The 17,222-nt window shown below is 41.9% G+C and overlaps 1 protein-coding gene across 5 annotated transcripts in view; it reads left to right on the top strand.

Annotated features, from left to right (window-relative positions):
* The window catches only part of RIOX2 (ribosomal oxygenase 2), a 365,565-nt gene that overhangs the window by 312,832 nt on the left and 35,511 nt on the right, over nucleotides 1-17,222 (top strand). For 2 of the 5 annotated variants that reach the window (XM_007529812.3, XM_060172102.1), the window contains exons 1-2: nucleotides 7,025-7,099; nucleotides 16,734-17,203. In XM_007529812.3, coding sequence (XP_007529874.1) covers nucleotides 16,772-17,203 — 432 coding nt within the window. In that variant the 5' untranslated portion in view covers nucleotides 7,025-7,099; nucleotides 16,734-16,771. Of the gene's footprint in view, nucleotides 1-7,023; nucleotides 7,100-16,733; nucleotides 17,204-17,222 lie in introns of those variants that run through there. The other 3 variants (XM_060172101.1, XM_007529811.3, XM_060172100.1) reach the window with 3 other exon arrangements.

Below are 17,222 nucleotides of genomic sequence, written 5' to 3' on the forward strand. Positions count from 1 at the left end.
CTTGTGTTTATATTATTTCACCACTCCTATGTTGATTTTTTTCATTCTGTCTCTACCTCAGATAGAGACTGAGAGGGAAAGAGAAGGAAAAACAATAACACTAGAGTTTCCTTGAACTAGGTTTTATTTTCAGTTAGGTCATTGGAAGGATGAGATATTACTTTGAATCCTGAGATCAATACAATTAATTATAAAAACTTATTATCTACGAGGGTTCTTGAAAGGCTTCGTATGAAGTCATGCTGTTAGTTGATTACTCTCCACCAGATTAAAATTAGATGCAGCGAGAGTGTCATTAGCAACTAGTTTTAAACTTACTGTGAAGTAGTCAGACTTCCTGAAGTTTGGTACACTAGTCTGTGAGTCTATGTCTTAAAAGTTTCTTACACTTCCAAGAAGATTAGCTAACTGAATTAGGCATCCTAATAAAGGGACACCTTGCACATACTCATTTCTTCCTTGACTTGTTCCGAGACCATTCATACATGTGCTTCAAAGGCTTTGCACTTTTTGAAAAAAGTGCTATAGGTCCCAGGTGTAACCTCTGCACCACAAGTCAAAGCTGAGCAAGTGCTCTGGGGGCAAATGCTATAAGCACAAACTCACACATCAAATAAAAATTTACAGCAGTCACAACATCCCAAAATAACTTATATTTTGCTAACTAGTTTGCATCTTGGGTGAGGTCATATTTATTTATTTATTTACTATTATTGTGTTTTAATACTGAATCACAAAATAACAAGATTTCAGAGGTATAGTTTCACACCCATATATATGGGTCAACACACCTACCACCAAAGTCCTGTGTTCCACCACTCTCTGATAACCTTCATAGTTTTTTTAAAATTTTTAATTTATTTAAAATATTTATTTATTTATTCCCTTTTGTTGCCCTTGATGTTTTATTGTTGTTGTTATTGCTGCTGCTATTGTTGAATAGGAGAGATAGAAATCGAGAGAAGAGGGGAAGACAAAGAAGGGAAGAGAAGGGGAGAGAAGGGGAGAGAAGGGGAGAGAAGGGGAGAGAAAGATAGACACCTGCAGACCTACTTCACCTCCTGTGAAAGGATTCTCCTGCAGGTGGGGAGCCGGGGGCTCCAACCGGGATCCTTATGCTGGTCCTTGTGCTTTGCGCCACGTGCAGTTAACCCACTGCACTAGTATCCGACTCCCTAACCTCTATAGTTTTTTTTTTTTTTCCTCCAGGGTTATTGCTGGGGCTCAGTGCCTGCACCATGAATCCACTGCTCCTGGAGGCCATTCCTCCCCCCCTTTTTTGTTGCCCTTGTTGTGGTAGCCTTGTTGTGGTTATCATTGTTGTTGTTGATGTCGTTCGTTGTTGGATAGGACAGAGAGAAATGGAGAGAAGAGGGGATGACAGAGAGGGCAAGAGAAAGACACCTGCAGACCTGCTTCACCGCCTGTGAAGTGAGCCCCATGCAGGTGGGAAGCCGGGGGCTCAAACCGGGATTCTTACGCTGGTCCTTGCGCTTTGCACCATGTGCGTTTAACCCGCTGCGCTACCGCCCGACTCCCACCTCTATAGTTTTTACAAAGTCTTAGCGATAGTTCCGTTACTAGATGTTCTGCAAGTTTACTTTGTATTCCATATATAAGCGAAACTATCCAGTGGCTGCCTTTTACCTCTTTGCTTATTTCATTTAACATAATTACTGCCAGTTCTACTCATTTTGTCTTTAGTGATACATTATCATCCCTTTAATTAAAATAAATGGTTACTGTGAACAACAGGACCCGCTATCTAGCTTTTAAATGTGTGCAATTTAGGTGACCAGAGGCAGAATATTTTGTGAAAATGAGTTCTAATAATATAATGTGGCATATAGGGATCATGTGAGCTGGAAATAGTAGAGAAAAAATAAGGCAGGAGCTGGGGAGAGAGCTTATTAGGGCATCTACTTAGCCATCTGCAAGGCCCAGCTTAAAGTTTCTGCTATACCACAGGCAGTACTATGGCACTGGGGAATGTGTGTTGCTGTGGTATCTCTACTTCTCTCTCTCTCTCAGTCTGAAAAAGCTGGCCCAGGGCAGTGAGGCCCTGGCAACAACAGAAACAACAAACAAGCAAAGAAACAAAAAAGGCAAAGGCAGAGACTAAAAATATGATTGATTTCATTCATAGTATTAACCCTCATGTTAATAAATGAATAAAGCTTTTTCTAAAAAGTCTTACAGTATCTCTTGGGAGAGAATTTAGATTCAAATGTAGACTTAATTATATTTGGGATACTATCCTGGTGTAGATTAATGAAATCAAATGATTATTGCTCATTTGTGCAAGGGTGGGTGTATTTGGGGGTCAACTAAAACAATTAATTGCCTGCTGGTCACCAAGTAGCCAATATAGGATGTCATCTCAACTGAAATAATTAGTCATTTCGTATTACTCAAGTTATTAAGCTTCCTTGATCGTATCCTGGTGGTTTTATTCAAATCTTTAAGTCAGTAAATTTAGTGGTGGAATTTCTGAGAAGTTCAACTTGATTATTTTGGGTTATTCTTTAATTATGTATTTGAACCAAATATTTAAAAATTTAATGTAATTTTATAAGTGATTTTATAATCATTTACAGGATTATAAGATTACAGCAGTATCGTTCCACACTGCACCCACTATCAGAGCTGAGACATATTTTATCTAAAGCAATCTGAACCTGTTGGAGGGACAGACAGAAAAATGATTTTATTTTACATTTTTTCACTGTGAAACTAGTTCTCTATATATGGTATTGTTCATTCCTTCTTGTTGGACTTAAAAAAATACATTGGATATTTAAAAAACATTTATGTAGTTATTTATTTACTAGTTAGAGACAGAGAAATTGAGAGAAAAGGAATAGATAGACAGGGAGAGAGAATCAGAGACACCTGCAGCACTGCCTCACAACTCTCAAAGCCTTCCCCTTGCATGTGGGGATTGGGACTTGAACCAGGGTCCTTGAGCATTATAACACATGTGCTCAACCTGGCATGCTACTGTCCAACTTCTGATTTTTGGATTCTTTAAATTGTTAGTCAATCAGAAATTACATATACCAACACACACCCCTACATCAATAGATACATACATTTAAAAACACCTTAATAGTATGTATTCATTTTAGGTATAAAGCCTAGACTGATTTAAGTCTGTTTTCCCTCCTCACAGTTTAGACCTAAACCTCACACTGAGGAAATTATCCTAAGAAGAAGGTAAATTATAGTACTGAGAGCTGGCTTAGCAGGTAAAGCACACATGATGAGACCTTGAGTTTGACCCCTGACCAGCATGACAGAGGAATATGAACAGCACCAGGAATTTCTTTGATGATGGAGCACTGCTTTGCTTGCTCTCTCTCAAAGCTAACAGAATAAAAACTGGACCAGGGGGCAGTTCAATTATACCCCTTATGCACAAGGCCCTAGGTTCATTCCATAATACAACCAGAAAAAAGAGAAAAGGAGAGGAAGGAAGGAAGAAATGAGGGAAGGGGGAAAAAAGAATGAATAGGGAAAAAAGGAAGGAAAATTCATACTTTAATACATACATGTATTCCACCCTCCTTCACTCCAACAGGGGAAAGAAACATCTGGGCAAAGTCTTTGTTATTTCAATGATATATATTTTAGTTCTCCTGGTTCCTTGATGTCCTCTGAGTGGCATTTATGGCTGGATTTATGGGTACAAATATAAAGCATTAGTGTGGGGTAGGTCATATTTTTATAAAACACAGACAAGTCTATTTCGGGGTTTGTGAGTAACATAGTAAGTTCCAAAGCTTCTCCAGATGGAAAAGTATCATTGGTCAAAAGCCAAGGTGAATATTCAACCAGTAGGTGGAGGGCTGTTAGAGAAGGGAAGTCTGCAGTATTATTTAACAGTAACAATCATGTTATTAGTATAACACTGTCTTTCTTAAACATTTATGTAGTATGAGATAGAGTTTCCCATGAGAAAGGAAAGGAAAGAGATAATTTTTAATAAAGATAGTATTTTAGTGAATTTATTTATTTTCCCTTTTGTTGCCCTTGCTGTTGTAGTTATTGATGTCGTCATTGTTAGATAGGACAGAGAGAAATGGAGAGAGGAGGGGAAGACAGAGGGGGAGAAAAAGAAAGACACCTGCAGACCTGCTTCACCACCTGTGAAGTGACTCCCCTGCAGGTGGGGATCCGGGGGATTGAACCGGGATCCTTATGCCTGTCCTTGTGCTTCACACCATGTGCACTTAACCTGCTGGGCTACCACCTAACTCCCTGGAAAGAGGCAATTTAAAGTACCACTCTGTTTTCTGTGGGAGTCAAATTGGGAGCCTCAGGCATTCAAGTCCAGCATCCTATCAGCTGAGCCATTTCCTTGGTTTCTGTCACTGAGTTTCTTAAAGACTCTAAGAAAGAAAACACAGTTGGGATACTAACCCAATTTGGTTTTGCTAACATTGAGCCACTCCTCTGTGTAGAGGTCTTTTCTAGTTCTCAGAATGGAATAGTCTCTGCCCCATAGGAATTTAAAGCATAGTTCAAAAGAGGTTGACCTTGGCTACATCAACTTTACAGTAGAACTTTACAGTCTTTTATCTGGTGTTTGTAGACCTTGCCATCCACAGTGAACACAAGCCTGTTGTTGTCTACCTTCCTTGGGGTGATTCAGTGGTAGGGGAAGCTTGATTCTCCTGAGGGAACTCATGCAAGAACATTTGGACAGCGTTTGGAGAGAGACACAGTGTCTTGGGCCTAGGGAAAGTGGGTGATTTGTGGACCTTCTTTTTTCATGTGACTGTGGATTCTTTTCAGCTTTCTTGACCTTTAAAGCTTTGGTTTTAGTTCTGACTTGGGGCTGGGGGCAAGGGTTTTTTTTCTGTGTTCTCTATGCCACCTTCTTAGTCAATCTTGTTTCTTCTATTTCTAAGCTGTGAGACCTTGTGCAAGCAACTTCTCCTGACTCAGGTTTCTTCAGCTGTAAAATGGAAGTAATTACAAGCTTGTGAGGATGAAGTGAGGAGTCTATGAAACATCTGAGAGACAGGAAGAACCTAAGTCAAAGCTAGTTATTATTGTTAGCTCATAGACTCTCTGAACCATTAGAAACAACCATTGGGGGAGTTGAGCATTAGTGCAGCGGGTTAAACGCAGGTGGCACAAAGCACAAGGACTGGTGTAAGGATCCGGGTTCAAACCCCCAGCTCCCCACTTGCAGGGGAGTCGCTTCACAAGCGGTGAAGCCGGTCTGCAAGTGTCTATCTTTCTCTCCCCCTCTGTCTTCCCCTCCTCTCTCCATTTCTCCCTGTCCTATCCAACAACGATGACAGCAACAACAACAACAATAATAACTGCAACAATAAAACAACAAGGACAACAAAAAGGGAATAAATAAATAATAAACAGTGGTCTCAATTATTTTGACAGAGAAATAATGAATTCCTTTTGTACTCTACAGAGCAAAGAAGGGTGCAGGCCAAAGTAAAAACAGGACTACTATAAGAGCCTCCTAACTGAACATCCAGAACAGAGAAAAGTGTTGAAATAACTTACCTTTGTGATTGACTTTCACTAGTCACAATCAAAAAGGATTTTCAGAACCCGTTAAAATAAGGACTGATTATTTGTTGAAACATGGCATAAATCACACAAAACAGAGTGTGTGTGTGTGGTGGGGGGGACCAGGTGGTGGTGGGCCACCGGGTTGAGCGGACATGCTACAATGTACAAGTTACAATGCACAAGGACTGAGGTTCGCCTCAGAAGATTCACAAGTGGTAAAGCAGTGCTGCAGGTGTTTCTCTCCCTATCATTCCCTTCCCTCTCGATCTCTGTCAATAATAATAATAATAATAATAATAATAATAATAATAATAATAATAATAATAATAATAATGGATAGTGTGTGTAACTAAGAAACCCTCCGTGAGCACCAGCTTCCTAAAGTTGGGCAGTGCCCTTCCTTTCTCTTGTCTTGTTTCCCTGCATTCAAAAAAAGGAACTGGGGGGCAGGGGTAGATAGCATAATGGTTATGCAAACAGACTCTCATGCCTGAGGCTCCAAAGTCCCAGGTTCAATCCCCTACACCACCATAAGCCAGAGCTGAGCAGTGCTCTGGTTAAAAAAAAAAGGAACGGGGGCCCAGGTAGTGGTGCCTCTGGTTAAATGCTCACATTACAGTGCCAAGACCCTGGGTTCAAGGACCTTGGGGGAAAGCTTCATGAGTGGTGAAGCAGAGTTGCGGGTGTCTCTCTGTCTCTTTTCCTCTCTATCTCATTCTCTCCTCTCAGTTTCTGTCTCTATCCAATAATAAATAAGTAAAAAAATTTTTTTTAAAAATTGGTGTTTTCCTGGAAACTTCCAGATGCTCATCTCACCTCCCCTTATCATACAGATATCAAACATACACATACACACATTTATTTTTATTAAAAAATAATTTAAAAAATTTAAATTATTTTTATTTCATAGAGACAGCTAGAAATCGAGATGAAGGGGATAGAAAGAGAGAGATTGAGAGACTGAAAGACACCTGCAGCCCAGCTTCACCCCTCAATTGGGGAGTGGGTGCTTGAACCTGGGTAATAAGTGCACAACCACTCGGTCCCCAAATGTATTTTATTTTTAAAATTTATTTATTGATTGATTGATTGATTGATTGGATGGAGACAGCCAGAAAATGTATTTCTATTTTTTTTTTTTTTTTTTCTGCTTCCAGGGTTGTCGCTGGGGCTTGGTGCCTGCACCACGAATCTATTGCTCCTGTGGCCATTTTTTCGTTTTTTTTTTGTTTTTTTTTAGGGGAGTAGGACAGAGAGAAATTGAGAGGGGAGGGCCAGATAGAGAGGGAGAAAGAAAGACAGACACCTGCAGACCTGCTTCACACAACGAAGAGGCGAAACCAGCCACCACTCTAGGTATCCGGGTTAGGGAAACACCTACGCGGGGTGGGCGGGGTCAGGGGGCGGGCACGGGAGCCTGAGCGCGCAGCCCCGGGGCCCCGCAGCCCCTCCCCGCCTCGCCCCGCCCCGCCCCGCCTCGCCCCGCCCCTCCCCGCCTCGCCCCGCCCCTGACAGCGCCTCCTCCCTGACTCTAGGCGCGCTACCGACGGAACTGGTGAGTATGAATGTTCCTGGCGCGCTTCCGTGGCTGGAACCAGGCGGGGCCCTGTGTCTCCCGGAGCCCGGGTGCGGGGGGGCCTTGGAGAGCAGGCTGAGCCGCAGGGCTGGACGCCTGGGGACGGCGTGGTGGGGGAGCCTTGGGGCGCTGGTGGTTGCGTGCTCGGGGCCGCGGGCAGTAGACAGCTCGGATTTAGGATTTAGGAAGTCTGCTGGCTGGGCGGATGACCTCACCAATATGTCCTGGAACCTCCACTAGGAAAACATAGAAAAGGCTGCGGGGTATGGATGAATCTGTCAACGCCCATGTCCAGCAGAGAAGCAATTACAGAAGCCAGACCTCCCACCTTCTGCACCCCATACTCCTAAAAGGGTAAACAATAGGGAAGGACACTGAACTGGTGGTGAGAACTGTGTGTAATTATACTTCTGTGGTTTTACAATCTTTTTATCATTATTAAATCACTAAAATTAAGTGACTCAGGGCTGGGAAGTTGGGAGCCCACGTGGTAGGCCTGAGGAGCGCACAGTTTGGGGGCGCAGCTACCACGTGGACTGGCTGAACTGCCGGGAGTCTCTAGCTCCTCCCCGATTTAAAGGGACAGCCTCCCCTTCCAGTTCTTTTGCTTGGATGCCATCATTTGTAACAGGGCTGCCCAATCACTGGGCACTTTTTTTGGCCGTTGTCAGGCTAGCAGCCTTTGCAATATCCTGCCTGGTAAGGTCTGTGGTTAATAATATGGCTTATGGGAGTGAGAGTATTAGCCACACATATCAGCTCCCCGTCAGAAGGAACTGAAGAATAAGTGCTGAAATTAACTACCTTTGTGCTCTACTTCTACAAATCACAGTCAAAAAGGTTTTCTAGAATCCCTTAAAATCAGGATTGATTCTTTGCTGAAACATGGTAAAAATTACAAAACAGTACGGGTAGCTAAGAAAAAATAAGTGATGGAAGATCCTCAATAAATTTTCACTGAGCTAATTTCCCTTTAACATCTGTTGTATTGATTGATTATTAAAAGACAAATATTACAGTGTTACACAAAACAGCGAAAGGGGAAACAGCTTGCTTAGGTGGGTACTATTCCTGTGTGATGCTAGTTGGCGCTTGGGTATTCAACACACTGTCAAGAACTAAAAAAGACACCTACATTTTCAGTGATTATTACCTACTAGGAAGATGTGTCAGAATTCCAGCACTCTCCTTTACTGGGTTGTCAGACAGGTTAGTGAGATCATGCAGTTCACTTTTTGCCCGGTGCAGCCTTAGGAGTCATGACCTGATTCTGATTTTGCAGGATTCATGTTTAAGTGGAAGAACCTGATATACCCAGCCTTTCCCAGCATTGCTTAAATTGTTTTTACCACTCATCCTATCAGTCATAGGCCATTACAATGCATGAATTCAGTAAAGCTCATTTTTTCGAATGTAGAACTAAATAACTGCCCCAAACCACAGGGCCCAGTTACCCCTATGGATTGATAAAATTTGGGGGAACTTGAAAAAGTGTTTCATTTAGGTAAACCTTGGCAGCCTTGTTAGAGGCAATATGTAATTTGTGTCACTTGTATGTCTCTAATCAAGTTCAATTTGATCATCTTGGTGTGGATTAGAAGTGCTAACTGTAGGCATCACAGGGGAAGTGTGTGTTTGCCCTAAGTATTTCTGGTTACTCTAGACTACCCAGTAAAAGAGAGTGCTGGAATTTCAAAGACACATCTCTTTCTTAGTGGGTAGTAATCACTGAAGACAGAGGTGTCTTTTTTAGTTCTTGAGAGTGTGCTGAATACCAGACACCAGCTAGCATCCCACAGGAATAGTTCCCACCTAAGCAAGCCAGCTGTTTGCCCCTTTGCTTTGTTTTGTGGAACACTTTGAGATTTGTCTCTAATAATTAGTACAACAGATGTTAAAAGGAAATTAGCTCTGTTAAAGTTTATTGAGGACCTTCTATGTACCAAACACAATCCTTAGCTATTGAATGTATATAACTGTCCTGTGATTTTCTTATCACTGAATATCACTATAGGAAAGATTTGAAACACTTAAAATTATAAAAGCTATAGAATGGCATCAATATTGAATTTCTTGCAATTGTATTCCTTCAAAGCACTTTAGATTAGTTGGCATTTTTCCATCTATGGGATGAAAAATGAACTGTGAATTTTTCTTAATTATCTTTAACCCCCCCTTACACCTTTCCCTCCCCCCCCCCCCACAGAGCACTACTCAGCTGTGGTTTATGGTGGGTCCAGGGGATTCAGGGAGTTAGGAACCTCAGGTATGAATGCCTCTTTGCATAACAATGCTATCTACCACCTCCTATCTTTTTAAAATTATTTATTTATTTATTATTTATGTATTTATTTAAATATTTATTTTATTTATTTATTCCCTTTTTGTTGCCCTTGTTGTTTTATTGTTGTAGTTATTATTGTTGTCGTTGTTGGATAGGACAGAGAGAAATGGAGAGAGGAGGGGAAGACAGAGAGGAGGAGAGAAAGATAGACACCTGCAGACCTGCTTCACCGCCTGTGAAGCGACTCCCCTGCAGGTGGGGAGCCGGGGTTAGAACCGGGATCCTTATGCCGGTCCTTGTGCTTTGCGCCACCTGCGCTTAACCCGCTGCGCTACAGCCCGACTCCCTTTTTTTTATTTTTTTATTTTTTTTTAATGAGAGAGATTGGAGAAGAGAAAGAACCAGACATAACTCTGGTACATCATGTACTGCTCTGGGGATCGAACTCATGGGACACCATGCTTGAGGGTTCAGTGCTTTATCTACTGGACCACTTCCTGGACCACACCCCCTACCAATTTTGTATTTTAATACTGTCAATTTGAATTGGAAACACAAAGATTTACCTTATAGCACGCTTAGTCTATAAAATATAAAAATATGTATAGATATTTACTTATGTTTGGTTGGTCTCTTGTTTCTTAGATTTAAGATAGATTTTTTCTCCATTTTTTATTTGTGATTTATAGTGAGTTGTAAGATTGTGAGATGACAGATACCACACGACACCAAAGTTCTTTCTGTGTCCCCACACTTTCACCTCCCAAAGATAACTACCACTATAGTTTAATATGGACTTAAAAAAAAAAAACTCTGAAATTGTGATGGACCTTTCAATTTTTGCATATTTAATATGATAGAGCATGTTGCCTAGTTGTCCCCTCCCAAAAAAAAAAAAAACCTGTTTAAAATGGTGGCCATTTTACAGTGTGAGTGGTGGTTTATAATATAGTGGCTTCACAGATATGGGTATATTAGCCAAGTCACATCCACACTAGGTTTTGATGAACTGAGCTATAAACCATTCCTGGGTGAACGAAGAAATGTGACACTCACTGATAAAACTTTTGGTAGTATAGCCAGTGAAATTTTAACAAAAGCATTTTTTAAGCTGTATTCATGCTGTTTTGTTAGTGATGATAGATTGTGAAATATTTCAAGTGGTTTTACCAGTTTTGACTGTTTTTTTCACATTTTGGTCAGACTTTCTGGTGAATATCATTATATTCATATATTCTGTGTAAAGAATAACTTTCCATTTTTACCTTTTTTAAAGTTTATTTTCCTTTTTGTTGCCCTTGTCTTTTTATTGTTGTTATTGATGTCATTGTTACATAGGACAGAGAGAAATGGAGAGAGGAGGGAAAGACAGAGAAGGGGAGAGAAAGATAGACACCTGCAGACCTGCTTCACCTCCTGTGAAGCTACTCCCAGGCAGGCGGGGAGTTGGGGGCTCAAACCGGGATCCTTATGGCGATCCTTGCACTTCGCACCATGTGCGCTTATCCCGCTGCACTACCGCCGGACTCCCCATTTGTAAGTTTATAATCAGGTACCTTCAAGTTTAAATTAGTGGGTTGTGAGGTGCCAGGTGTCAGGCTGATAGCAAATTACTTTTTTTTTTTTAAACTTTTTAAATACATTTATTTTCCCTTTTGTTGCCCTTGTTTTTTTATTGTTGTTGTAGTTATTGTTGGTATTATTGATGTCATCATTGTTAGATAGGACAGAGAGAAATGGGGAAGATAAAGAGGGTGAGAGAAAGACACCTGCAAACCTGCTTCACCGCCTGTGAAGTGACTCCCCTGCAGGTGGGGAGCCGGGGCTCGAGCCAGGATTCCTTATGCCGCTTTGCGCCACATGTGCTTAATCCACTGCACTACCGCCGGACTCCCAGAAATTACTTTTAATGATACTAACCTGATTTAATCTAATATTGAGCTTTTAAAAATTAAATGTGAGCCCCCACACCTATGGACATCTAATCTTTGACAAAGGAGCTCAGACTATTAAATGGGGAAAGCAGAGTCTCTTCAACAAATGGTGTTGGAAACAATGGGTTGAAACATGCAGAAGAATGAAACTAAACCTGTTGCTGAGGACTTATTCTGATGCAGTCTCCGCCCCCAGGTTTTCCTATGCTCCGCTAAATCCTAGAGTGCCCCCTTTCAACCAATCCTGGCTCTGCCCCCAGGTTTTCCTATGCTCCGCTATATCCTAGAGTGCCCCCTTTCAACCAATCCTGGCCCTACACGTCACCCCTGGTTGTCGCCCAATAAAAAGCCCCCTCACCCCTCCCTTCTCTCTCTCTGGGCTCTCGGCTCTCCCTCTCTGAGGTCTGCTCCCTGCTCTCCCCCCGTGGTCGGCCATTGCTGGCTGGCTCCACGTGGTCTGAACCAAAACCTCCCCCCCATCCTATAATAAAGATCTGTGTACCCCTTTGCTCTGGACGTCCGCTCTCTTCTCCGCGGTGCAGCCCGACACCAGACCACCTCAACAACATAAACCACTATATTTCACCAAATACAAAAGTAAATTCCAAGTGGATCAAGGACTTGGATGTTAGACCACAAACTATCAGATACTTAGAGGAAAATATTGGCAGAACTCTTTTCCGCATAAATTCTAAAGACATCTTCAGTGAAACGAATCCAATTACAAAGAAGACTAAGGCAAGCATAAACCTATGGGACTACATCAAATTAAAAAGCTTCTTCACAGCAAAAGAAACCACTACCCAAACCAACAGACCCCTCACAGAATGGGAGAAGATCTTTACATGCCATACATCAGATAAGAGTTTCATAACCAACATATATAAAGAGCTTTCCAAACTCAACAACAAGACAACAAATAAGCCCATCCAAAAATGGGGGGAGGACATGGACAGAATATTCACCACAGAAGAGATCCAAAAGGCCGAGAAACACATGAAAAAAATGTTCCAAGTCTCTGATTGTCAGAGAAATGCAAATAAAGACAACAATGAAATACCACTTCACTCCTGTGAGAATGTCATACATCAGAAAAGGTAGCAGCAGCAAATGCTGGAGAGGGTGTGGGGTCAAAGGAACCCTCCTGCACTGCTGGTGGGAATGTCAGTTGGTCCAATCTCTGTGGAGAACAGTCTGGAGAACGCTCAGAAGGCTAGAAATGGACCTACCCTATGATCCTGCAATCCCTCTCCTGGGATCTGTGTACAAATCAGTTCTTGGCGGCACAATTTGTAATAGCCAAAACCTGGAAGCAACCCAGGTGTCCAACAACAGATGAGCGGCTGAGCAAGTTGTGGTATATATACACAACGGAATACTACTCAGCTGCAAAAAAAATGGTGACCACCATTTTCAGCCCATCTTGGATGGACCTTGAAAAATTCATGTTGGGAGTCGGGCTGTAGCACAGCGGGTTAAGCGCAGGTGGCGCAAAGCACAAGGACCGGCATAAGGATCCCGGTTCGAACCCCGGCTCCCCACCTGCAGGGGAGTCGCTTCACAGGCGGTGAAGCAGGTCTGAAGGTGTCTATCTTTCTCTCCTCTCTGTCTTCCCCTCCCTCTCTCCATTTCTCTCTGTCCTATCCAACAATGACAACAACAATAATAACTACAACAATAAAACAACAAGGGCAACAAAAAGGGAATAAATAAATAAAATAAATATTAAAAAGAAAAAGAAAAATTCATGTTAAGTGAAATAAGTCAGAAATGGAAGGATGAATATGGGATGATCTCACTCTCAGGCAGAAGTTGAAAAACAAGATTAGAAAAGAAAACACAAGTCGAACCTGAACTGGAATTGGCGTATTGCACCAAAGTAAAAGACTCTGGGGTGGGTGGGGGGAATACAGGTCCAAGAAGGATTCAGAGGACCTAGTGGGGGTTGTATTGTTATATGGGAAACTGGGGAATGTTATGCATGTACAAACTATTGTACTTACTGTTGAATGTAAAACATTAGTTCCCCAATAAAAAAAAAAAGAAAAAAAATTAAATGTGAGTGGGCAGGGGTACATAGCATAATGGTTATGCAAACAGACTCTCATGCCTGAGGCTCCAAAGTCCCAGGTTCAATCCCCTGCACCACCATAAATCAGAGCTGAGCAGTGCTCTGGTTAAGAAAAAAACAAAAAATTAAATGAGCTTAAGGCTATCCTTATGTTTAGTCATTGGGTAGGACTCACAGCTAATTTATTACTTTAAAAAGACCAAGTGTGTAATGACTTCATCATCTAGCTATGACAACATGTGTAAATATAGCTGGCTAGGGAAAGCTCTTAGCTATTTAGTGCCCAGGGTTTTTATTGGGGTCTGGTCATATAGACCCCCTTTACTTGGCACCTGTTAACTTTTTTAGAAGGCAGGTTTCCAGTACGAGTATTTTGTTTCATTTGGGAACAGTGACTTTGTCTTACCAGGTAATGGTAGTGGGAACCCTTACAACATCTAAATTGTGAGATCCCAGCCGTAAACTGACTTTTCAAAGGACAGCAGGCAACTCTTGTACAAGCAGGGTTTTCACTGTTTTACCTATTCTTATAGATCCTCCTGTTAGTACATCACTTGTGGGTTCCAAGTGCTGACAACACCTCCTGTCACTCTAGCCCTGATTTCCACCCCTTCTGGTGTTGAGTATTGAATCCTAAGGTCCACTTATGTGAAGCATGTTATCTACCCCAAAGTAGGTGCCTACCCACCCCCATCCAAAACATCTCATTGCTTTGTTGAGAAATCGAACTGGGTTATTTCATTTAAGAGGAATAAATACTTTTGGAAAATTTGTCTTATTGTTGATGTATCTTGAAACACTAAGGTTTGGGCTGGTAAAATAGCGCACTTAATGTGCCTCTTTGCTATGTACTCAACCTAAGTTTGAGTCCGGCCTCCACGGCACTGAAGAAAGCTGATGCGGGAGTCTCTTGCACTTTCTGTTTCTCCGTCTCTATCTGAAAGAAAACATTTAAAAAATTACTGGTGGGATAGCTAAATGGTTATGCAAAGGAGTTTTATACCTGAGGCTCCAATGTCCCACCACAATAAGCCAGCCAGGAAGGGCTGAGTAGAAGAACTCTGGTAAAAACAAACTTGCACTTTCATACCTCTAATGGAACGTAAGCTTTTATCAGTTTTTTAAAGTTTTCCACTTTGGACCTGTGTTTTCCTACCAAAAGCATTAGATTTGCCCAAGGAGCTAAGGATTAGTGAGTACAAAATTTAGAAGCTAGACTGAGTCCTCTAGAGAATTTAATTGACATTTTTACTCCCCGATTTGCTCATTTTACCTTAGCATTGCATTTTAAATGTTTACTTATAAATTATTTGTTGAAACATTGTTTCAGGGTGTAAGTTCTTATTCTACTCAGCCAACAGTGTAGCTGAAATACAGCTTAGTTACAAAAACAAAAGAGTGGAAACTGGTTTTGATATTTTATGATAGTCCAAGAACACTGGACTCTGAGAAAAATTGCTTTTTATTAGTGGCTTTTAATATTTTAGAGGTTGGGGTGGGGACTCCTTTCCGAATCCGGTAAAAGCAATCTCCTACCCCCACCTTTTAAACCGCAACACCCCGCAAAAAAAGCAATTTATTATAACAGTTTTTCAGTTCCAGGGGATCCTTAGAATATGAATGAAGACTTACAGACCCTAGCTGTACAGCTGAACTGTAAATGGGACAGTAGTTGTGGTTGGGGTGGTCCTAAGAGTTGGCAGTACTTGGGAGTATTTACTTACTTTGTTATTTCAGTGCGGTCTGCAGACCGCCAGCAGCAAAAATTTCTGAGTTTTAAGTCCCAGCACAGACCTAGAGATTTAGGTGGTGTATATACTTTAAGTTGGACAAGTGTAGAGTTAGAAGATAATGAGAATGGTATATTAGAGTGTCTTGATTTAATTATATCTTCTTAAAAGACTTGATTTATTGGGTTTGAACCTGCGCCCCCCCCCGCCCCCCCCACTGTAGGTGCAAAACCTCACTAGTGGGGAAGTAGATCTGCAGGTGTCTTGTGCCTTTCTCCCTTTATCTCACTACCATCCTCTGCCCTTTCAGTTTCCGTCTGTCCTAGCTAAGGGGTAAAAAAAGGATAAATGCCCCCAGTAGCAATGGGTCTGTTGTATAGCCACTGAACCAGTGATAACCCTGGTGGCAATAAAATAAATGAATAAAGGACTTTGTAACTATCCCCTCTTACTTATTTTTGACATGATTCTGTAGTAGAAACTATTTTCAGGTGGGTTTAGATAGCATAATAGTTATGCAAACAGGCTTTCATGCCTGAGGCTCTGAAGTTCCAGGTTCTATCTCCCCACCCCACCACCACCATAAACCAGAGCTGATCAGTGTGCTGGGTACTGGGGGCCAGACGGTAGCGCAACGCGTTAAGCGCACTTGGTGTGAAGCACAAGGACCGATGTAAGGATCCGGGTTCAAGCTTAGGCTCCCCATCTGCAGCGGAGTCACTTCACAGGCGGTGAAACAGGTGTGCAGGTGTCTCTCTTTCTCTCCCCCTCTGTCTTCCCCTCTTCTCTCCATTTCTCTCTGTCCTATCCAATAACAATGACAGCAGTAAGAACAATAATAATAAATGATAAACAAGGGCAACAAAAAAAAAAAGGAAAAAATAGCCTCCAGGAGCAGTGAATTTGTGGGGGCACTGAGCCCCAGTGATAACCCTGGAGGAAAAAAAAATAGAAGTAAAAAAAAAAACTACTAGTAGTTTCTGGGAGTAAGCTGAGATTTGGAAGTGAAGAGGTTCACAAATATTTAGGAGAAGGTAGGCTTGCGTTCCAGCCACCAGGTGGCATCACTGGCCTAGGACCTTGCTTTCATGAACAGGAGCATCTGGGCATGGGCAGCTGTTGGTAATTTATTTAAGCGTTTGCAACTCTGTGTCACCAGTTAGATTTAGGACCTCGTACTGGTTAAAGCCAAATTCGAGAATGTCAACTTGGTTACTGAGTACAAGGAACATATGCTTTCTTCTTGATGTATATGGAATCTGAGTGATGTCTGAGGCTAGATCAGATCTTGGAAGAAATGGTGTTGTCTTAAAGCTGTATCCTCTCCTGGAGGAAATAGCGTTGCTTTACAGAAAAGTCTCATGGGGCCGGGGTAGATAGCATAATTTTCAGGCAAACAGACTTTCATGCCTGAGACTCTGAAGTCCCAGGTTCACTCTCCTGCACTACCATAAGCCAGAGCTGGTAAGTGCTCTGGTAAAAAAGCAAAAACAAAGTCTCATGAGTGCATCACAGTTATGTAGATTGTGTGCCCTGGAACCACTAGCACTAGCCCTCTTAGCAAAACTAACGGCGTGTTTTGTTCTTGTGGTAGATTCACACCTCATCACTGCTTGTCTGGAAGACAGAGCAATGCCAAAGAAGGTCAAGTCTGCAGGCGATGGGAAGGAAGAGGGACCTGTTCCTCGGAAGCAGATGAAGGTGGAGGCAGCTGGTGACCTTTCCACTTTAAACTTTGACAGTCCCAGTGATCTCTTAGAAAGTTTAATCTCACCTGTCAAGGCAGAGACTTTTTTTAAGGAATTCTGGGAACAAAAGCCCCTTCTCATTCAGAGAGATGGCAGTGCATGGGCTGCTTATTACCAGTCCTTGTTTAGGTTCTCAGATCTGAAGAATCTATGTAGCCGGGGTCTGTACTACGGAAGAGACATCAATGTCTGCCGGTGTGTCAGTGGGAAGAAGAAGGTTTTAAATAAAGATGGCAGAGTGCACTTTCTTCAGCTGAGGAAAGATTTTGATCAGAAAAGGGCAACGATTCAGTTTCACCAACCTCAGAGATTTAAGGTAACATGTTCTCCCAATA

This window comes from Erinaceus europaeus, chromosome 14 (genome assembly GCF_950295315.1).
Source record: "Erinaceus europaeus chromosome 14, mEriEur2.1, whole genome shotgun sequence".
In the NCBI taxonomy this organism is placed as follows: Eukaryota; Metazoa; Chordata; class Mammalia; order Eulipotyphla; family Erinaceidae; genus Erinaceus; species Erinaceus europaeus.